Below are 22823 nucleotides of genomic sequence, written 5' to 3'. Positions count from 1 at the left end.
AAAAGAAATAACACTCCCTTTGATTTAGTTAGGAAAATGCAGACATTTGGATTCAGTGCAAACATACAACACTTGCTTGTTTTCTAGATGCAACCCCTCGATTAACCTGCCTTTACCCAACTCAAGTCTATTGAAAAACTACGGATAGTTCTTCTTTGTTCCTGTTACAAAGACCCATTGACTATATATTAAAATGATTGTCGAGATGTAGAAGTATGGTTACTTAAAAGAGACAATCTTTGTGACTCAATCAATTAAGCAGAGCAACTTGGGTATGCTATTCCCTGTGATGCCCGTGTAGTTTTGAGAAAGGGTGCGTTTTGCTGAGAACAATGTTTTTTAATTTAGTTTAGTTTTTGTTTTGTTTTGTTTTTTTAAAAAAAAACATAATAATAATATTTTAACCTGGACCATCCCCACCCCAATACAGAAAATGTGAGCCTGTGTGTTAGACGGAGAGGGAGAGGGGTGTTAATAAATGTTAACTAGAAATCAAAGCCCTTCGGGTTTTGAACCTTTGTCCAGCCTTTATGTGACTTCACTATGACTTTTCCCCAATCTAATTTATCCTGTTTTCTGTTAAAGGAGTTAGGAATTAATTCCCTTGGCAGACAAAAGTGCGCGAAAAATATTTCATAGTTCAGAGCTGTATATTTCAGTGAAATGTGGGAGGGGCACACTGGTTTGGTTTAAATAAAACAAAAAAACCACCCTTTTACTACCATTCGGCAATATATCAGATTTCCGAGTAGGTTCAATGCATAAAGGAGGATATTCGGGGCAGTTCTATTAGCACGGCTTCATAGTTTGACCGACAGCGGAGGCAATGCTGCTTACATGAAAGAAGACTTGCACACACACACAAGTGTGTGTGTGTGTGTGTGTGTGTGTGTGTGTGCACATACACAGACGTATACAAACACATACATACATTCATGCACACCTCTAAGGTCCTAAAGCAACAGGTCTGAAGCATCTTCCCTTGATAAGGAATATAAAGAGTTTTCATGTGTTAGACTTGGTATATGTAATGAGATCTTGCTCTTTCGCCCTTTCGCTCTAGTATGCCTAATCCCAGAGCGACGGGCAAGAATCTCAGGAACGTTTGGTCCCAGAGAGAATAATCTACACATACTTGAAGTTAGCAAAAGGGAATAGATTCGCCTCTCCAAAATGCAGAGCAACACTTAACCCCATCTCAAGAGTCAAGAGCCGTGGAAGGGTACAGTCCAAAGTTTGTTTGTTTGTTTGTTTGTTTGCTGTTGGGAACATGTTCAGTTATAAAGTCCGTGTGTGTGTGTGTGTGTGGGTGTGTGTCTGCGCGCGCTCTGTGTGCAAGTGTTGTGGGCTGCAGAAGTTATCAAGTGGGATTTGCGGCATGCTCTCTGCAGGAAACGAAAGCTGCTCCAGTTCAAAGCCACATGCACCAACGTGACATATAAGCCATTAAAATATCATCCTGAAGGTTCATTTCTGCCTCTCCATACAATCCCCAGCTGCTCCCAGAAAGCAAGAAAAGAAGAAATGAAGGATGACCGCCTCGATGAAGTCGCCCAAGAGGTGTTTTGGTTTTGTTTGATCCAGCCGCTGCCCACCCTATCCCCTGTATCCCCCACCCACCCACCCACCCCCAGCCTCTCCTCTCGTCTCCCTCTGTCTTTCGACTTTCTTATTATTATTATTTTGGGTCAGTTCTGACATGCTAGGCAGAAATGAGGGGATCTCTGCTTCAACAGGTGGAGTGGGGTAAGTGACTGAAGTGGTGATCAAGGGGTGGGAGACGCGGGGCGGGCTAGGAAATGCGGCTTCCCTTCTGCCACAGTCAGGCCAAGCGCTGGAGCAACCTTTCACCTTCAGGAGGCTTGTTATGTGCATGAATGAACCTTAGAAGCGCCCCCCCCCCCCCGTTCGCACACACTCTGCGGATGTGGTTTGGCACCTTTTCAGGCACGTGGGCAGAGACTTTCCTCCACGGGAGACTGCTGGGAGGTAAAGTTGCACCTGGCCCCACGGCAGGGCTTTCCCTTCCCCGACCCGAAGATCCACACCGCCAAGTGGATCGGGGCGTTTGTGATCAAGGTGCTTCCCATGGTGCCGCTGGGACAAGCGCCCTGTTTCTGAACGCCCGCTACAGGAGGGCAGACGGAGAAAAGATAGGGAAGCGAAAGAGATGCGGTTGCCACGGAATAGAGGGAACAGGAGGCGGAGAACATCAGAGTGTGTATACTAAGCAGACAATGCCCTAGGGGCCGAGCGTTAGAGAAGTGCGGTTATCTCGGTCCACCTCTGCTCCAGCCACCCAACCGTGGAAGATGAGTTTGCTGCTTTGGGCTCGAGGTGCAGGGGGGGAACCGAGAGGCGGGGATTGGTCAGCCCAGGTCTTGCTCCCCCTTGAGAACTCGGCACCAGTTTCTCTGTTTCAGGCGCTCTCTCCTGCGCAGTTAGGAAGGAGTTAACCATGTCTGTGGCTAAAGGTCTAGTAGCCAAGACTTTGTAAGCTTTTTTCACAATGGACTTTCCATTCCATCTCGATCAGGAGCTTTCCGTAATCGGGTGACACTCCCACCTCCCTCACACACAAACACCCCATTCCACCATCATTTAAACTCCTTGTTTCTTTTTTATTCGTGGAAAAATGACTACCAACCTGCACGATTATTATTATTTTTATTTTTTAATCACCAAACCCTTTCGCTGATTTATTTTGCTGCATTTTTATTTTATTATTTAAAGAATATCTGTAAAATCTGGATCAGAAGGAGGAGGGCGACAGAGATTTAGGCTATCCAAGTCTTAAAGCGAATCGAGAAGGATTTCCACGAAAGTCACATCTCTCCCGCCCCCGCCATTCTCTCTCTCACAACACACACACACACACACACACTATCTTGGTCTGGCTATTTCTCGCAGCGGCGAGACCGGTGAAGCCCGTTGCATTTCCTTGGCTACTGTTGATCATGTAGTTAATCAGTTTGGATAAGTGTTGAAGGCTTGAGTTCTTGAAGTGGCCGGCTTTGGAAACACCCCTGGAGCTTGACCTCTGACCTGCGACCGGGAACATGTGCCGGGCCCACCGTATCCGGGACAATGACTCGAGTGTGTAGCCGCGCGCCCGCGCGCCGCGCGCGCGCCCGCCTCTGTGCACATTGGTTCGCCCTTCCGTTTCGAACGACTAGCTCAACCTGATTTCCTAACCTTCGTCCCACAATAGAGTTGCTCCAATGCTCCCCGCAAACAATTTGTCTAGCTCTTGAAATACAGATCTGTCCAAGTGTCTTAGTTACTCTATAAGAGTAATAGACATTTAGGATTACCTTGAGCCTTGTATGCTCAGTCTCAGAGCGTTGAAAATATGTGTTATGCTTTTAAAATGATATGCGTAGGGGAGGTGAATTCATTGTAGCTTCCCTTGCCGCAACTAGGCCATTTGCGGATGAAAATAGTTCATGAGAAGAACCCCAAATTCCTCATGGTATTCCAAAGAGTCAGCTGGATCTGTAAAAGATTTGCTGGAAGTTTATTAGAATGGCTGGCTGCATCGAGAGTCGGGTTACGGGCCATGATCTGAGTGCTGCCAAATTATTTTTAGTATGGAAATAGAGGCTGTAGACTAGCTGACCTGCAGCAGAAGTCCAGCCTTTCTGAATGGAAATACTACACACCCACGTGCACAAACACGCAGGCACACATACACAGGCTTGTTCCATCTCATCTCAGAAGTGCATCTCACACAATAAAACCATCTCATGCACTTCTGGAATGGAATACATAAGAAAGAGTTCGGGCTGTAAACAGAAGCTGTTTATGGTTCCCCTAATTTAAATCCTTTTGAAATTTCGGGTGACATGCGTGTCAAACTTTGAAATAGGAGAAAGTGAGGTTGTAGATATATATATATATATATGATATATATATATATATGTATGTAATGCCGGGTTGTTGTTTTTTTTCCATTCATGGACCTTACACTTATTTCCTCTCCTTTTTTCGAGCCAAAAAGAAACAGGAAATCCTATCTTTTTCCCTCTTCAGGTCAGAACACTACTTCGGTGTTAATGATCCCAAATTTTATATGATGTGCGTGTGGAGACTTTGCACTCCATCTTGATAGTATTTGAGGCAATCTGGCCTCTGCCCCCCCAATCTATTATTTTTAAAAATTAAAACGTATTCCATAATAAAAATACTTAATAGCATAATAATAATTTATAATGATTCAAAAGTGTCAAGTTTGGACATCCCATCCTTCATTCAATAACTTCGTTGAGAATTTTAAGGTTATGTATTTATTCATTTATTTCACTCCCATTGGAAATTTTTCTAATATGGTTTTTAAAAATAAAAACAACAACTACAAGCCATACAAAATCCCTCTTCGAGCTCACATATTAGCATTCTTATGAAATTATATAAAGTATATATTCCTCTCCTTCCTATCTCCCTTTCAGGTATATATATCCATAAAGAGCTCCTGCAACCATATTTAGACTTGGTCATTTACTTCCTCTGCAATTGGCACAAGGGTTATCGTCACTCCTTCCTATTATTCCTTCTTTACTGTTCACATTAACCACTAGCACTAAGTCATGGGCTGAATCTATTGCTTTTTGAAGTCACCTTTTAAGTCTTAGTATCTGCACTGAGAGCTTCTCCTGTTGGCACAGTCAGGCCATTGGTTCTCCTTTGAAAAGTAAGAGTTAGGCGGTGCAAAAGCGGCAGCTTTAAAGCATCTCATCTTCGGTTGGAAGAGTCTTGCAAACAAACACGACCATATTAGCCGCTGAAAAGTTTAATATTAGCTCTGAAAAGTCCATAAACAATGCAGCGTCGTCGGTGGTAACACTTCTCAGTGCTCAGCCAGGAGGTATGTGTCAGATCAAAGCAGAATTCTGGAAATATCTTGTCCTATCTCTCTCTCCTAAATCAGCCCTAGGGTTGTTCTGTAATATATGCACTAAGTTTTGAAATGTTTTATTGTAAATATATTCCATCTCTTCCATCTTTTCCCCTCCCCCCTTCTTTACTTCTGACATATTTTGGCGACACAAAGACTAAGTTCCAAAACAATTTGAGGTTTTTATTCGGGATGGGGGTATTAAAAAAGAAAAGATTTCACGCCATTCTTCAATTATTTATCACTTGCATATAACTAGACACTTTGAAAAAAATATTGCCACTTTTCTCTCCTGAACAGGAACCAAGTTAGAAAATAAGGCACAAGGTTCCCCTTGTAATGAGGAAAAGAAAACGACTTTACAGAAACCTTCTGGGACAGTCAAGTAAGTTAAAATATGACTTTCTTTTTTAAAAAAAAAAACAACGCCCAACTACAATATATGATTCCTCCTCCCCTCTAGTGCTTAACTTGCTTGCATGGACACAAATCAGCCACACAAGGTCCCATCAGCAAGTGCTTAATCCTGCTCTGTGCCTATTCATTTGGAGGTTCTAGAATTAATATTTGACAACTCTCTCATTGAAACAACAACCCCTGACCCTCTGTGATTGCACTGTCACATTATTCTATGACATATTCATCTTGCATTAATTTACGGGCGATTTGATTGGAATGAGGTTTGACATGTATTGGATCCTATTAAAGAAGAAAGCTTTGATCTTGGCGATGGGGTTTACATGATATGTATCATCGTTACCCGGTATACCAGCTTTCCGCAATGTGGTGGCTACCCTACTTCCACCATGCGAAGAGTTAAGTAGGGCATTGATTGACATCTTATCTGACAGGAATTTCTTAATCTGAAGCACTAGATTAAGTATTCCATTTGAAATAAACATTTGATTGGGTTGATCTTCAGTAGTTCAAGTTTTGAACTGGTGGAAGGAAGAGGATTTGAAGCCATCCCATCTTCACAACTGGTCATTACCTTTTACCTATTACCTGCTTTGTCATCCTTTCCGGCAGCTTAGCCCAATTAGACATTAGTTTTCAGCAATAAAAGGCAGGGCATATTAAAAGGGGGGAAAGATACATAATTTCTCCTTTATTTTCCATCAGTATTTTCCTTTATTTTTCATCAGTATTCAGTACCTTCCTGAATAAAAGGGAGGGTTCACGTTTAATTCTCATCATTATCTTGCGGCGATTCTTCACCAATCCTTCCACGTGGCTCTTCTTGGTTTTGGTGAATTCCTTCCCTTCTCTTAAGTCTCCCGGCTGCCTAAATGCTGAATAGGTGATCAGGAAACACGGGCTTCACCCTGTATTATGCTCTTACAGCCCATCAACAACTCAGTTAATCCCCCAGATAACTTGGGTTTTAAATGGATTGTTTCCCTTGAAATCATGTGCACGACAAAAGTCTTGCACCCGTATATTTCAGCTTAAGGAAGCTTCTTATCTGGCTGGTTCCTTTTCTATGAATTCCTACGCTGCTATTTGAAATAAGGCGACAATGTCCGTAGTGCACCCTGAAGATTTGCGTTTACAGGCGATTTTTGAAGTGGGAAGGGGTAGAGTTGCATAGAAATCTCTTATTCACAAGACTTTCCTTCTTCATAAGCAGTGAAGACCTCCTTCGAAAAGGTCACCACTTCCCTACACTGATTCAATGACCCTTCAGCGAGACAGACATAGAAAACGCGAAAAAAGTTTCTGCGGGTCTCAATCGCCCAGAGAATCTGGCTGTTTTAACTAAAAGCTAAAGGTCAGATTCTTCTAGCGGATACAGCCTAATAAACTCTGTTAAAGAGATGGGGTAAAGAAAATACTCGCAGCATATAAGACCAGATGATTGCTCTAAAGTTTAGGAAGTTTGTTTATTTTTATTTTATTATTTTGTTGTTGTTTAAAAAAAGCTTACACGTATTTATGCAGAAATGTAATCTATTCCTTGAGGAAGATAGGACTACAAATGTGATTATATCTGGTTTTAGTGTAAAAAAAATCACCTCAAATTTAGACTCTTTGGCTTTAGATCCTTGGAACTGATCGAGAAGGTATGGGGGGGGGTGTAAATCTCCTTCCCACAACAGATTTCTGCTGAATCTCCAACCTACAGAAATAACACTGTGGTTTCTCTTATGCAGAAATCTTAACCACATCTTTTCCAGTTCGTGCCTGAGGTCACTGGAAGCAACACAACACGCCATTGGGCGGCAATCCTGCCGACACTTAAGCAGACATAATTGTCGCTGGTGTCAGTGGGAGACAGAGGGCAGAATGGCTGCCTCCTGGTATGCATTTATTTCCTAGCCTAGGCTATGATAAGCAAAACCTGAAACGGAAGAAGTCAATTGTCATTTGTTCAACTTTACAATGGTCATTAGTAGGTGCTGTCAACGCCGGCTGGGTGTGCTTAATAGGAGGGTTTTTCTTCAACAAAACTCATCTCTCTCCTATCCACTGTCTGACAGGGCAAGTCTGTGGTCCCGTCCCCCCCCGAAACCACTGGGCCACGGTGTTCAAGTTGTTAGGATCCTCAAACCAGTTCACAAGACAGTTAAGCCGTAGCAATCTCATTGAAACCCTCTTACATAGTCCCAGTCGTTTCAATAGGTGGACTTAACTGGGCTCTGTGAGTAAAGGGCATCTTGCCAATACTTTACAATTGGGCCACATTGTCCAGGGCAGTCAGTAGGGGGAGAAACTGCGATCCGCAAAACATTTTGTGTGGACAAACGTGCAAGGACTTCTAATTGTCACTTCCACGCCTTATGCGGCTGCGGTCCTCCGGTGGGAAGCTAATAGTAGCAGCAGCAGCAGTCCAATGGAACTAGTAACCAAACAGTCTTACTGCCTTTGGGGAGTTTAGATTCTGCTTTTGGCTAGTGGCCGTGTTAACGCAACTGGGCTGGGCGTTATTCTTGGAAAGTGCAGCTCTCCTTGTCATCAAGTTCCTCAGCTCCAGTATTTATATTGGAAGTGGAATGCGTCCATGAGGGCCATGGCAGTTTTAAAATATAAGGCGGAGAGTCCCTGCCATCCCGATTTGTTTATTTGTGGAGGGGTGAGCTATTCTGCTCTTCTGGTCGTTTTATCTACTCAATATATAAAACATGTTTTGCTGGCAAAATGAACCGCGCGCGCGCGCGCGCGCACACACACACACACACACACGGAGGGAACCACAAATAAAAGTGCACATTAGACAGGTAAGAGCTGCATCGCAGATGCAGTCTCCTGGATAACTCTGCAACTTTGTTCAGGCCCTCCTAGTTCTGTTTTCTCCGCCTTCTGGTCATGTGTACAGCTCCATCTGCATCACCACCCTCCCTCACTTGTCTGCTCTTTCTCCTTTATGCGCGCGCGCGCGCGCGGGCACACACACACACACACACGAACAGAGAGATATGTCTCCCAAGGTACACAACAAATGCTAGGAGTGAGAGCACTAACTTCACCTAATATAATGAGAGAGACACCATGGGCCATTTCTTTTCCATTGGACTCATGCAAGCAGAGGGGGGAACAAGGGGGGGAAACCCCTGTGAGGAACCTCAGGGTTTTAAGTAAGAGCGGATAAAGCCATTAGCGTTTGACAAGAAGCCATGCCAATATTTTAGAATGGCCTAAGCCAACCGATAGTTTATAAGGAGCAATATATATATATATATTAGATAAACTGTTCCAGATGTTTTCTCCCTTGACTGAGGACTGTCAGGACTGAAGGATGTCAAGTGTGTAGAGGTGAAGTGGTTGTAAGGAGGGATGAGGAAAACAGCTTTATTTGGAAGTCACACTCTCAGTACCTTTGTAAGTAACAGCCTTCCAGAGTCCTGCTTCCTATAACGTTTCTTTCTTTCTGTGATCTCCTTCGGAGATGGTCAGGGATGGGGAAGGGGAAAGACGAAATGTTTTTTGGCTTAGGGCAAAGAAACTGACAAGGGAAGGTCGTCTTGAACTACTGGGGGGGGTTAAGTTGTCTACATAAACATGTTACGTAAGGAGAGCTAGTTAATTACAGCGTGTGTAACTTTTTCAGGTCCTCGGGGCATCGATGTGTGCGCGCGCGTTACATTCATACAATAATAAATACAGATTTAGCTGCCTTTTATTTTATCCTCAGTATTGTGACCTGTACAAAAATGGTCAAAAACAAGAATATAACTCCCGCTATGGTATAAAGTGTAATGAGATGCTTCTTAGATAATTATTTATGCATGTCGTACATCTTGAACTCAATATTCCACGATTTAGCAATTCAAAAATATTTTACAGGAGGCAGGCTCCTATTTTTCTGCTTTACTTAAATTTGATTGGCAATTGCTTGAGTCGGGAATTGTTGTTCCCGAGCATGCAAAAACAACATTTAGCTAGCAACTTTAGAATATCCCAATAAATTGTTTTGATGTTTGCTAAGGTCTGTCTCCGGGGTGACTTTTCTAAAATGCAGTGACTGACAACTGTTTCCACAGTATAGCTAAACGTTGCTTTAAAAAATAAAAACAAAAAGTTCAAATATTTTTTGGGGGGACGGGGTAGTGGTGGAAAAGCTGTAAGTGTTCAAGTGCGGCTTTAGGATAGTTTATTTACTGTATGACAGGATGTAAGTTTTGCGATGATGAGAGAAAGAAATATTTACTCTTGAAACTGAAGTTCTGTATCCCGAGAAATGATGTTATTCTATTTTAATATGTGACTTCCTTTGGGGGGGACGGACACTTTTAATTCACCACCTAGTCTTGCATCTGAAATGAGCCCATCCTATGCATGTTTCCTTGGAACTTCCACTGAATTCAGTTGGGATTACTCTCAAGTGAGTGTTGTGATTGCATCTTTAATAACACTGACCTCACTAATACTCAGGGCATTACCACAAGTAACTTAAGAGCGGCTTTGGGTTGCAGGACATCACTTGTGCAGCTATTAACACGGGACAGAAAGCGGGAAAGAATATTATTTTAAAAGTACTGTCGATTTTTGCATTTTACTTTTGCCCAAATGGTTAAGTTTTTTTTTAAAAAAAAAAATAGAAATAAAAGGCTCCTTTTGCAGGATGTCATTTAAAAGTAAAAAATGCTGCTTGTTCAATGGGGGGAAACATTCTCAAAATTGCAGTGTTTCTTAATGGATTTTAAGTAAAATTGAAAGCTGCCCTGCTGCAGAAATTGGGTATACTTAAAGTAACTTTTAAGTTTAGGAGTTTAGGTCCAGAGTTATCCCACTAAATGGAGGAGAACAGAAATACCTGAATTCAGAAATATCGGGTTCCAGCATTCATTGGAAGGGCTCTCAATGACTTTCTTTTTTTGTGTGTGGGTAAAAAATAATAAACCCTAGCCTCTACTTTTATTTTCATCATGGATACAGTACACTTGCAATCGGTTTATTTTCCTTTTGACAACGAGCAAATCTGAGCATCATAACGTCCGATAGATTTATCTATTAATCTACAGGTTGCTTTTTAAATTGACTTGATCTTTTAATTGCTCCTTATAAATGAATGTGGGCGATTGCGTTTGACATAGAGAGGAGAAGGATTCAACACGATGTTTCACACGCATCCAGGGCTTCATCAGATGGTCAGAGACTTATTAGTTGCATAAGCCTCCTGAAATGATTTGCAACATTTGGTTTGGGTTATATGCGCCAGTTAATTGCAGGTATTACGTATTACTTTTTTGTATTACTTTTAAAGGGGGGGCGACGACATAAATATCGTGTAATCGTGGGAAATGAAAGATGTGGTGGAGCTTTAGCCTTTGTTGTTGTTGTTTTAAAGGCCTGGTTCTCTGGGCCGCCAACAAGTGTCAGAAATCTAAATACCTAGTTGCCCAGCTCCGCTTCCCAGGACGACTTCTGTATGCAAAGTCTGTCTCTTCCACATTGTGCCCATTTCTGTTGGGAACGGGAGTCCCGGAGATTTGTCTGTGCTATAAATAATCAGCAGTCAAATTGATGGCGCGGTTGGGCTGGAGGTTAGGAAGCGAGGATGGACGTTGTGGGGTGTGTGTGTAGGATTGGATCCCTCGAAAGCATCTTGCCTGGTCCGTGGTTTGGAGTCCACCACCATCGCTGTATTGCTTTAAAAAAAAAAAATCGAGACTTGCTCGTGGACAAAAACAGGCTTTGTAACAAACCTGCGCGCTTCTCTACTTCCTACAATGGTGGGTCGTAGGCAAAGGAATTTATGAGGCGGTCTCAGAAAGCCCGCGCGTCTCCCGTCTTCCGAATTCATTCATAATCTGGGCGATTGTGAGAGGAGGGAAAGGGGACGGAGGAGAGCTTGCTACATCTTGGCAGACCTTCTCCGGGCAGTCTCTCTCCTCCCAACCTCCTTCCCTGCTGATTCCTGCGGCGGCTTGGCCTAGCCGTATTTCGCCCCCCACCCCACCCCCTCCTCTGTCCCTCGAGAGCGGAAGTTTTGTGAAAGTCCCTGTGTGATGTGTGCTACCTTCCTCCCCTCCCGCCCCTTCTCCATCTTTGTTGTTGCTTTTGCAGGAAGGAAACTGGAAGCGAGTTGAGAATTGCACTTTGGTTAGTCCACAATGAGCTGCTCGGTGGCCAATCAGGCAGTCCGCCCCGAAGCAGACACCGATCTGAGCTCTCCATTAAATCGTCTGCTCATTACGAGGCTAAGTGAGAAAGAGAGACAGGGCTGGGTGTGGAAGAAACGTGTGTGTGTGTGGTGTGTGTGTGTGTGTAAGTAAATGGTTGGAGGCTAGCAGGAGAACAGAAAGCAGAAGGGGCTTGAGCCACGAACCAAGCCATGCAGGAGTGAGGAGATCACTCAGGATACCTCCAAGCGCCTGGCTCTTCTAAGCAGATGATCGGGGACAACCAAAGCGTCTTAGGAAGGGGTGGGGAGGAAGCAACAGCCAACCGCCGGCCAGCCTCGCCTCCCAGGCGCTCCCAGGAGCTGTTGCCGCCGCTTGCTCAAGGCCTTGTTCCTCCTTTGGCAACCACTGCTCATTAGCGCGTAAATGACTCGGAGGACCCCTCGTTTCGTGTGGGGAAGACGGTTCCAGCGGCCCTTAAGCAGTTAAACGCAGATAAAAACAAAATGCGGGGAGTAAATGCAAACACCGGACAGGCTCGGCGCACTGGTTAGGGCTAGAGAGGGAGGGGGCAAAGGGGGAAGAGGAGGAGGAGAAAGGGAAGGAGCTTTTGGAGGGGGGGGGTTATCCACAAACGCCGCGCAGGCGCACCGCTTCCCGAGTACTCTTCCTCCCTCCCCGCCCCTTTACCCCTTCCTAAATCTTTTCAGACTTCAGCGGGGACCTGTCAGCGCTGACTTCGGTCAGGCAGCTTCGGCCAATCAGCGACCGCCCTGATTGTTTAGCTCTCTGGGTTGGAGCCTAGTCTGTGAAGCGCTATTCAGTAGCCTCCCAGCGTCCTGCTGCTGCTTCTCAAAGCGTATGGGATTCCACGTAGGCATTAAAAAAAAAGGAAGGAGGAAAAACACACACACACACACACAAAATAATGGAAGAGGAGGGGAGAAAAGAAAGGGGAAGGGGGGGGAAATGGGGGAGCAAAAACAAAACAAAGCCAAATAGTCCAGACCAAGAGAGAGGGAGGGGAAAAAACCTTTTTTCTTTGCGGGTGGGGGCACTTTCAAAAAAGTTTTTCCACCGCTCTTTCCCTCTTCCTCTTTCTCCCTCGTTCCCCCCTCCTCGGCGTCAGGTGACTTTTTAGAATTGTAGTAGAACCAGGAGAGCTTGGAGGCTTTGGGGGAGCCCAGTAATGGACTCTGCTGCACTCTCCAAACGGAACACGGCGCTGAAATTACTAGGCTTGGCAGGGGCTCCTCGTCATCGTCATCACCGCCACCATCACCACTCCCCTCAGAGCATGACAGGCTTCGCCGGGCATCCCCACTCCATGGTTCCCACGCACCCTGGGGAGTACGCTGCAGAAAGCCGCCTCGGGCTGAGTCCATTCCGGTCAGAACACATGGGGCACCACCACCATCCTCTCCATCATCATCATCATCACCACCACCACCGCCACCACTCTCATCCTCCTCATCACTCAGCGGCCCTTAAGCTCAGCCCTGCCCCTCAGCCTCATCCCCACCGTCCTGTGACAGGCCAAGCCGAGGTGGTACCCAGTCCAGCAGGAGCATTTGGCCCGGCGCAGTCAACAACAGTCCCTTACGCAGTCCCTCACCCAAGTCATGTTCTTTCATCAGGTAGGGAATTCTTCCTGCGCAGAGATCTGACAGCCCCAGTCATGCCAGGGCTCCCTTATCAACACTCTGCTGCTACAGGTTCTCACCATGGAATGTTTGTCTCAACAACAGGTAGCTACCCCGGACAACATGCTCACCACCACCACCACCACCTCCACCACCACCACTCAGAAGCCGGAACTCCCTCGCTTTTTACTGGACTCCACCATGAGCAACCTCCCCATGCAGCTCCAGGTGGCCATCTAAACGGACAGATAAGGCTGGGGCTACCTGGAGAAATGTATGCCAGGTCTGAACCTTTCACGCCAGTACCAGTCTCCAGGACAGATCCTTTTGCTGCTTCCTCCTTCCACGGCTACGGTGGCATGAACCTGAACGTGAATTTAGCTCCACACCACGGCCCTGGGGCTTTCTTCCGCTACATGAGGCAGCCCATCAAGCAGGAGCTCATCTGCAAGTGGATCGAACTGGACCAGACTCCCAAAAAATTATGCTCGAAAACTTTCAGCACCATGCACGAGCTGGTGACACACGTCACCGTGGAGCACGTTGGAGGGCCGGAGCAGTCCAACCACATTTGCTTCTGGGAAGAGTGTCCCAGAGAAGGGAAGCCTTTCAAGGCCAAATACAAACTGGTCAACCACATCCGAGTCCACACGGGGGAGAAACCTTTCCCGTGCCCTTTCCCGGGATGCGGGAAAGTCTTCGCTCGCTCGGAAAATCTCAAAATCCACAAAAGGACGCACACAGGTCAGTATGGAAAGGTCTTTCTTCATTCGTGTTTTGTTCAACTATCTGCTGCATGTGCGATCTCCCCACCCCACCCCCGCCCGCTATAATTCTACATAATTAATACTAGTCAATGAAGACCGGATCAATAGTTTGTTTTGATTGTTGTCTTTCGTTTGAAGAATTGAGGCGTGTGTGGATGCATAATGCTGACGTGTATGTGTATGTACGCATGCAAGAAGGGTCTTCCAAGATTTAGATCGGGATTTCCTGCAGAGGGGAGAGTTAAAAAGCCCTATAGAGACGGAAAAGCATCCAATCTTGATGCAAGCTCGCAAATTAGGAGCGAACAATGGAAGTTGCAACTTGTCTAGGCAGTTTTGAGTGATGCTGCTGGGATGCTGCTTCTGCCGCCTTCCTTGTGAGAAAAGCACAGCTGCAAGGTCCCCTCTTTTTGTTTTGTACGAGGAACCCTGCGATGTTTCATCCCAAGTCTTCCTAAGAGCCTTTTCCTTCTTAAACTGCTACAGAGATTGAAATATGGGAAGGTGCTCTTTTGGAACCAGGGAAGGAAAGAGGGAAGTAATGGTGTGTGTTTGGAGTTAATTCTAGCCTATTCGTTTTGAACGCTCATTGGCCAGAATTATGAAGGAAATTTTTGTCAGAAATAGTAACAATTTCTAGTTAACACAGAAAGGAAAGTTATTTGAAGGGGAAGACCTTACCAACACCCTCTTTGACCTCGGAATCCACAGAAGCATCTGTGGTGAATGAATGAAACTAGCGGTATAAAGTTTTCAGACTTCCAAATTCAGCTTGTGAAGTTGTACACTATGAGTTAGTTTAGCAGCCGGTGTTCTTAGCTTTTTATTGCCTTCTCCACTCCACTCCTTCCTATCTGGCTCTCTTTCTCTCTCACACACACGCACACCAGAAGATAATAAATAAGCCCTTTTGGAAAATTAAATCCGTTCCACTGTGCAGTTTTTTTTGCACACACACTCCTCAGCCTTATAAACTCCCAAGAAAACGACATAATCCTATTGTAAGATCTCCTTACAACCCAACGACTCTCTCTCTCTCTTTCTCTTTCTGCAGTTCTAAAATGTCGTTGCCTTGACTGTAGTATGGTTAGGTTCGTCCCCTCCCCCCTCCAAAAACTACGTTTAAAATAAAGCTGTGCATTTGATGGAAAATATTTTGTTAACTTATGTTATTTAAACTAATAATGTGAATGACACCAAGACATCTTCGTGTTAGGTGGAAAAGCAACTGAAAGAGCACCATTTTCCATCCCTTAATTACAGTGGTTTTCTTAAGTAAACAACTTTTACTGCCCTTTAGCCGCTGTCTCCTCTTGAAGTCTAGGAAGCCAGAAAATGGTCGGATTCTTGGTAATTTGACCTAATCAGTGCAACAGTTGAGTGCCCGGGAAGGGTGCAGGCTTGGAGTTCAGCATTCAGAATGTACTACATTATGTAGTCGTTTCGCTTGAACTTCCCTGCTTAATTAATTTATTTTGGCCAGTAGGTGGTGGGCTAGTGCTTGGGATGGAGAGAGGGAGAGGTGGAGGTGGAATCCTTTGGCCTTATTACAATGCAGCGTTTTTCGATTGACCCACCCCGCCCTAAATTCTCAAAACCCAAATGTTTCTGAAATGGCAATAGAACTTCCTGCAAATTATTCATGAAGACAGTTCTAGATTTAAACGGGAAAATAATTGCCTTCTCAAATATTAATGACGTTGCGTTTCCTGAGCCTGGGCAGACAGGAATGGGTTCTGGAGAGGAGGGAGGGAGGGAGGGAGGGAGAGAGGAGAGAGAGAGGAGAGAGAACTTAATTCACAATAATGTAGCACAGGTATCAAAGAAGGAAAGCAAAAATCACTTCCTTACCATCAGAACTGGCCAAGGGACAATTGTGACCAAGGTGGTGTTTAGGCCGCAGTAAGAGAGGTATGTTTTAACTTGTAATTTATAGTGCTGGCGCTGGCGAGCTCAATATCCCTCCTCCCCTCCCCCCTCGAGAATTTGCAAATACTTTAATCCAGTCCCAGAGTTGGGAGGATTATGCTAAAATCTCCAAGCTGTACGTATAGCACTCCACAGCGAGTCCTGTGAGAGCTACAATGTGGGTAGAAAATGGCGGTGTTGACTCGCTGCAGTGTGTGTGCGCGCGCGCGCCCTTGCCCCATCCGTCTCAGTCCTCGTTCCTCTCTTCCTCTTCCCCCCCCCCCTCCACCCCAAACACACACTTTCAAAAGTGCGGCGGGTCAGAGACAAACATTCAAACACATTTCCTTGACCGATACATATTTACGGCGCAGGGAATCCTTTCCTTTAACGGGGAATTCTAACATTAACCCTAGGCCTGAAGCCATTCACAGATAATGCACTGCAGCCAACAACGAAGAGCCCCCTTCTGCAATCATTTCTTGTGGCCGGGGGCCCTGCCAATGTGCCGAGGTGTGGAAGGTGGGGGCGTAACAGAAGCTGCTATACATTTTTGTTGCTGTTGCTGGTGCTGCTCCGCGAGAAACAAGACCGGTCTTACAACCACGATGTAACCCACTCCGCTCGAATCGCTGGGTTTATGACGGGGCCTTTCCCCAGGGCCTCCTAACTTACTGCTTGCCTGTGCTACACCAATCCTCTTGATTTGTTATTTCAGCTGAGTAGCGGAAGGTCAAAACTGTTTCTTACAAGGAACTATAATTAAAATACTTAAAGAGCCGTCAAAATAGACAGATGACCTTCCTTTTATTTTTCTCTCCCCGCCAAAACAAAGCAAAATGAGTAAATACCTTTCGATGCAGTACCCACGGAGCCTCACTTGTCATGCTAGCCTGCTAAAAAAACGTCGTTTTCTCTCAAGGCCTGAGACCAATATTGGTATTGCCACCGATATTCTTTAAAATGTGGAACCATATTTTAACCCTTTGCAATAACTAGCCGTCCAGCACGCGGATTTCCCTGAATCATTACACCGACAGAGAATGCTGGGGGGGTGGGGGTAGCAATTGCTTAGCTCCCCACCAACATTTCTTAAAGAAACATTTTTGCCTTAGCATATTCAAGTAGACACAGCTTTTTATATAAAAAATGTTTTTTGCTGAAGTCTGAATATACAACAGGGCCTCATTAAGGAACTCATTTTTAAAAATGCTACACAAACAACACACACTAACACCATATGTACTTACCCTGCTATTTTGGCAACATTTGCCTCTAAGAAACACATAGTATCCTGACCTTCATTTCCCATCCCTGTCAAATCTGCGTATATATCATTTTTGCGCGACTTAGTACGCAAGCGTCTCTGTCCTGTTGGTTTTTCAGAATAAGGCATCCGTGCCCCGTAGAGACATCAAAGCACGTGGCTTCAACGTGTTTTCCTTTATCGGTGAAAAATCGCCCATGCAGCATTTGGTGTACAGACTATCTCCAGTAGATTTCCTGGGGAATCTGGCTTCCTTCCGTCTCTCACCCCTCCTCACCTTTCCAATATCTCATCCCGCATATGGTGTTTAATATCTAGTCAGATCAATGGGTTCTCCCATTGGCAATGCACTATGGACTGCGTCGTTGTTTTTCTCTTTCTCTCCGCTGCTAAATATGTCCTGTCTGTTAGGTTCTGCAGATTTTGTTGGAAAGCAAATGAAATCTTGGCCTACTCAGTAAAGCGTTGGCTTTCCGAGCAGAATGCTACGGAGATCCTTCCAGATTATTAATCCATACTAAGGATATGTAGTGGAAAGATACTCTCTCGTAGATTATTCGCCAGAAACTACCAGAACTACGCTCTGCCTTAGGGTTAAGTTATGTATTAATTTTAGTTATTCCATATGAATTTGAGAGAGGTAATAGATGGGTAGATAAAAATAGACAGACAGCTATAGATAGATAGATAAAGATTTCTTAACCTGTGCAACACTGGTTCAAACCGTGGGTATATCTAAACCATTGTTTTAATGAGCTGGCTGTTGACATTTGCTCATCTTTTCCTCCAAAGCCTACTTTGCAATCCCACTTTCCTCCAAAGCCTATTGGCACGGTCAAATGTGAGCTGTTGTGCACATTGCAGCATGTGGAGTTGTTTATGTGGGAGTGCCCGAGACTAGTAAGAAGCTATGCACAACAAGGCCACGAATCCGTTGGTTCTGGGGTTTCAGATCCTAACAGGGGTTATGTAGCCATCTCTGAAGTAAAGGGGTTGTCAGGTGAGAGAGCTTGGAGGGGAATTTGTGAGATGGGAAATATGTGTCCATATAGACACGGGCAATCGTACGGAAAAGAGGAGCGAGCGAAATGGGCAAGGAGCCTAGGCAAGAGAAAGCGTTGTCCCATCTCGTCGCCTCAGGCCCTTCATCCAAGGCCTGGAATATTTCCATCCTTCCTCTGGAAGGCAGGCATTGATAGGGATGAACACACAAACTCACACACGAAGCTTCCCCCATTTGTCATTTCAGAAGACTCCACAGCTTTAGAGATCTCTCCTCACACCCTTGCAATCTTGTTCACATACAGTGATGCTAGGCGCTTCTGTTGGGTTTGGCTCCACGGCCCGAGAGGGATCACTGCTGGGAAAGCGAGGTGGGGCGAGGGCGACACAGAGCTCATCTCTCAATAACCTGTGACCTGCAGGCACGCCACCCCGCCACCCCAATAAAACACGCACACCCGCACCTTTTCCCACCCTGGTCCTTTACGCAAAGTCTCCCTGGATTCCCTCTTTCCTTGCAGGCGAGAAGCCCTTCAAGTGCGAGTTCGAGGGCTGCGAGCGCCGCTTCGCCAACAGCAGCGACAGGAAGAAGCATTCCCACGTGCACACGAGCGACAAGCCCTACAACTGCAAAGTGCGAGGCTGTGACAAGTCCTACACGCACCCCAGCTCCTTGCGGAAGCATATGAAAGTCCACTGCAAGTCCCCACCTCCCAGCTCGGGCTACGAGTCGTCCACCCCGTCGCTGGTGTCGCCGTCGTCGGACTGCGGCCGGGAGCCACCTCAGCCGCCTCCACCCGCCACCGCCGCCCACCGCCTCCCGCAGCGGCTTCCTCCACCCAGGCGGCAGCGAACCTGAGCGAATGGTACGTGTGTCAGAGCTCAGGGGCCAGCGGCATCCCGACTCCACCCAGTAACTCTCCGTCACCTCACCCGGGAGAGGCCGCTTACACGAACTGCGAGCCCCGGCCCACTTATTAAAGTCAATACGGTAGGATGGCTCGCCGCCGCCGCCGCCGCAGGCGAGACTGCATTGTTCTTTTCGGGGTGCTGTGGATCCTTGGCTCACACTGGACGAACGGCGGGTCGGCAAGGCCCGGTTCTTGGGGGAGGGGCGGAAGTCGATCCCAGGCCTGGGGAGCAAGCCCCCTCCCCCCCTCCCCAGTCTCTTCCCTCTTCCCCCCAGTCAGCCACCTTCGATCAGAAATGCTGCACAGGCTATCGGAGAGAAGATACATTGGGGGACACACAAACCTCCTCTATCTCTCCCCCACCCCCGTTTTGTATTTATTATGGCACAGAGGACAGGAGACCCCCCCTCCCGCCACCTCCACCTCCCCGCACCTCTTTCCATAAGCACTTCTTTTTATTTTACACCCTCCCAGGGCAGACTCCGCGGACCAACTCCTTCCCATACGTTTACAATGGCCTCGATTTGAATGGAAACATCCTTTTGTATCAATGAACCAAAGTGTTTTAATACGGATTTCTAGCTGTACAGCTGCGATCGTCGGTGCTGGTATCTTGTGATGGTGTTTTTTCTTGGACTGTTTTATTAGCCCAGTGTCTGGATTTTAATTGGGTTTCTTGGCGGGGTGGGTGGGGAGGCTGTGTGCGTGTGCTTCCCCCCCCAAAAAAGGAACATCAGTATCTATAAATATATTATTTGTTACCGAACTGTACAACAAATCGATCAATTAAATACTTTGATTAATTTACCAGTTCAGTTGACGTTTTTTGGGGGGTGCGGGTGGGGGTGGGGGAATCTCTTTACTGCCCCTCTTTCACCGGTATATTCTTCCCACTTGTCAGTAATAAAACAGACCCAAGGGTGGCTTAATGATTTATGGTACATTTTAATTTACACTAGTAATGGATTTAAATGCATAAACATATTCTCCTTTTCTCTTCCCCCTCCCTCGCATTATTTCTGTTGAATTGTGAGTTCTTGTGATTCCTTAGTGGATGGAAGGTGAGATCCATGTTAATTGGAGAGAAGGTGGGGGGGGGAGTTGTTATGAGTGACGTAATTGTGCTGAGTTGCTTGGATTATCCAAAAGGATTCACGACGTGTTGATTTTTCTGAACCCGTGGTGGTCTGGTTTTCAAACGCACAACAGTAGTTATGTAAAATAACAATTCGAAATATTAATTATTATTATTTTGTAACGGTAAAAATAAAATGGTTTTAAAATCTTGAACATATGTCGGGGTCTCTAAAGCTATATGATTCTTATCAGCCCTATGTAAGTCCTTTTCTCTAGCCAATTCCCCAGGGGGGGGAATGCTTGTGGAAATGTTATTATATGGATTTCATTTCCTGAGTGTAGCTCCTAAACGCATCACTTTGTAGTAAGACCCATTTACTTCAATGAAACTTATTTACAGGCAGTATATTTAGGAATGAGGGAGGGGGCGTGGTTCATTCTAATCGATTATTAAACTATGGAAAGGCCCATTTGTCTGTAGGCGCTCTAAGATCTTAGCCAAAACACTTCTACAAAGCCATTTCCTTCAGTTCAGTGAAGGAGAGTGAAGCAAAACGTCCAGCCTAGTCTTTGGGTTAGCCATGTACACATCACCACCAACAGAAATTTCTTATTTCTTGTGGGATGTATTATTAGGAGAGCAGTCAAGTACAACATTTTCCTGTTGCCTAGAATGGACACACAGGGGAATGTGACTCCAAAGGGAATGTGCTCTGAGCGTGAGTGAGGAGGGATAATATCAAAACAATACTGTATATCCTCTCCTACCTTCCTTAACATTCCCACATTTCTGAACTCTTTCTTTCTTTCTTTCTCTCTATCTTCCTTGTGCAGCATGGCCATATGCATATTTACTCGGAAGTAAGTTCCACTGAGTTCACTGGGACATCCCAGTGAAGTGTGAACACCGTGGTACTTACGTCTGAAGATGGGGTGGTTGGTGTCATTCAGGCATTCACATTAATTTTAAAAAAGAAGAAGAAGAAAGTCTACCTATTTGGGTATCAATCCATCTATCATCTATCTACCTTTTGAACAATGTGCATGACTTGGTTCCCCATTCCTTCTCACTGCCTCAACGAGAGATCCTTAATAGACTGCGGAGTTAAATGGACGAAACATAGCAAACAAATAAATTACGATCCCGTCCCGATTCTCAGGATAAAAATTAAAACAAGATATTCGTTGCCATTACTACTGCTGCTCTGATCTAGTGATGCCGTCGTGGAAATGAGAAGGTAGAGATGGATGGATGGAGGCCATCTGCGAGAGATGCTTCCACCTTGTCTGGAGTTGGGTTGCCCCCTCCCCGCTCCGTCCCTCGGCCCTCCTCCCTCCTCTCTCTTTTCTTCTTGATTTCTTTCTTTCAGACGCGGTTTTTGGATGTGTAGGCTAATCACCTTTAATTTTTCATTTGCTTGTTACAGATGTCTATCCCGTTGCTCTCAAGGTAATCTAGACAGAGGCAGCTGAAAAGCCCCGCATCTTATGCCTTAGACATCAAAGCAGTCTCTCACAATGAAAGTATTTCTTCGCAACGGTGAATCTTCATGGTGAGTTAAGATTTCTATAGCAATAGGCAAGTCATACTTAAAAAGAGTGAAAAGCGAAGTCTGGAGCCCGTCCAGTCTTTTCATGAAGGACATAATATTTAGGTCTAACAGATTCTCTCTCTTTCTCCCCATCCCCTCGCGGCTCAGTTTCTTTCTCCCATCCTCACCAATGTATATATATATTAAAAAAAGAAAAAGAAAACACCCAACAGTGCCAAAACCACATTTTACACACACACACACACACACACACACACACACACACACACACACACATTTGTATGTTGTGTTCGTGATGGACGTGGAGTATGCATATTTTCCCTCCGAATTTCCGGGGCAAGAAAACCCCCACGCGAATGGCGGTCCTTGTTCCAGCCCATAATCAGAATGGATAAGAATGTCAGGAAGAAAAAGGGGGCCGCCTGAATCGCCGTCCGCCAGTTCACTTTTGTTCCTCTCCTTCTGGGCCATGATCAGAGACGGCCTTTGGGATTTGATGGCGACTTTTCTAAAGGCGAGGAAATGGGTTTGAAGGAGGGAAAAGAAAAGGAGAAAGGTCTAATCAAGCCCGGCCTTGTTCAAAGGCTCTGATTTTTATTTTATTTTTTGGTTGGAGGGTGGGGGTTGAAAGTGTGAGCTTTATGGTGCATCAACATGCCACGTTAGGATCGCTATGGTAATGAGCGGAGCAATAGCAAGCGCCCTTGAAAAGGAGGCACACTCCATTCGAGACAGTCTATTAAGATACATTTGCACTGACCTTTGGTTTCATGCTAGCTTAATACATTCAATCTGCTCTTCCTCAGAGATGGACTTCCTCCATCTCGTCCCCTTTGGCTTGCTTTGCTGGCTTGCTCTCTAAGGAGGGCTTTTGTTGCAGCATCTTGGATCTCTGCGATTAAGAAACCGAAGAAGGGGGGGCGAGGCGGTTTTATAAGGGGTACTAGTGTCGAGTGAAATTTTGCACCCATGGGAATCTGGGGATGGGACTCCATAGTAGAGGACCCACTTTTGTTCAAAGCAGCCCACCTGGCTTGAATAGGACTGCTCACGAGCAAGTCAGTAGTGGATCAGTTTTGTTTACTAGTGAGCTCACAAAACTTTTGTCAACAGGCCCCCAGCCTTAACCCTCCTAAGACATCCTACAATCACTGCCCAAACAGTAGTTGGTGTCAATATTCTTATTCATAAATGTATACATTTGCTGATCTTTGCTTTGCAAGTAACATTTCGATATT

At 45.5% G+C, this 22823-nt stretch overlaps 1 protein-coding gene and 1 long non-coding RNA gene across 2 annotated transcripts in view; both read left to right on the top strand.

Annotated features, from left to right (window-relative positions):
• The window catches only part of LOC117047353, a 39829-nt gene extending 32647 nt beyond the window's left edge, over positions 1-7182 (top strand). The window contains exons 4-6 of the long non-coding RNA XR_004426674.1: positions 1497-1560; positions 5195-5279; positions 7048-7182. This is a non-coding gene — a long non-coding RNA (uncharacterized LOC117047353). The remainder of the gene's footprint in view (positions 1-1496; positions 1561-5194; positions 5280-7047) is intronic.
• Positions 7183-12513: 5331 nt separating this feature from the next.
• LOC117047351 (zinc finger protein ZIC 4-like) lies at positions 12514-21765 on the top strand. The gene is given in 5 exon segments (XM_033150403.1): positions 12514-13844; positions 18566-18839; positions 18841-18853; positions 18855-19035; positions 21460-21765. Coding segments are annotated over 4 exon segments (1656 nt in total). The 5' UTR covers positions 12514-12646; the 3' UTR covers positions 19026-19035; positions 21460-21765.
• The last annotated feature ends 1058 nt before the right edge of the window (positions 21766-22823 follow it).

This window comes from Lacerta agilis, chromosome 5, assembly GCF_009819535.1.
Source record: "Lacerta agilis isolate rLacAgi1 chromosome 5, rLacAgi1.pri, whole genome shotgun sequence".
Taxonomy (NCBI): Eukaryota; Metazoa; Chordata; class Lepidosauria; order Squamata; family Lacertidae; genus Lacerta; species Lacerta agilis.
Note: the sequence above shows the minus strand (reverse complement) of the source record. Positions and strands in the feature narration are given on the sequence as shown.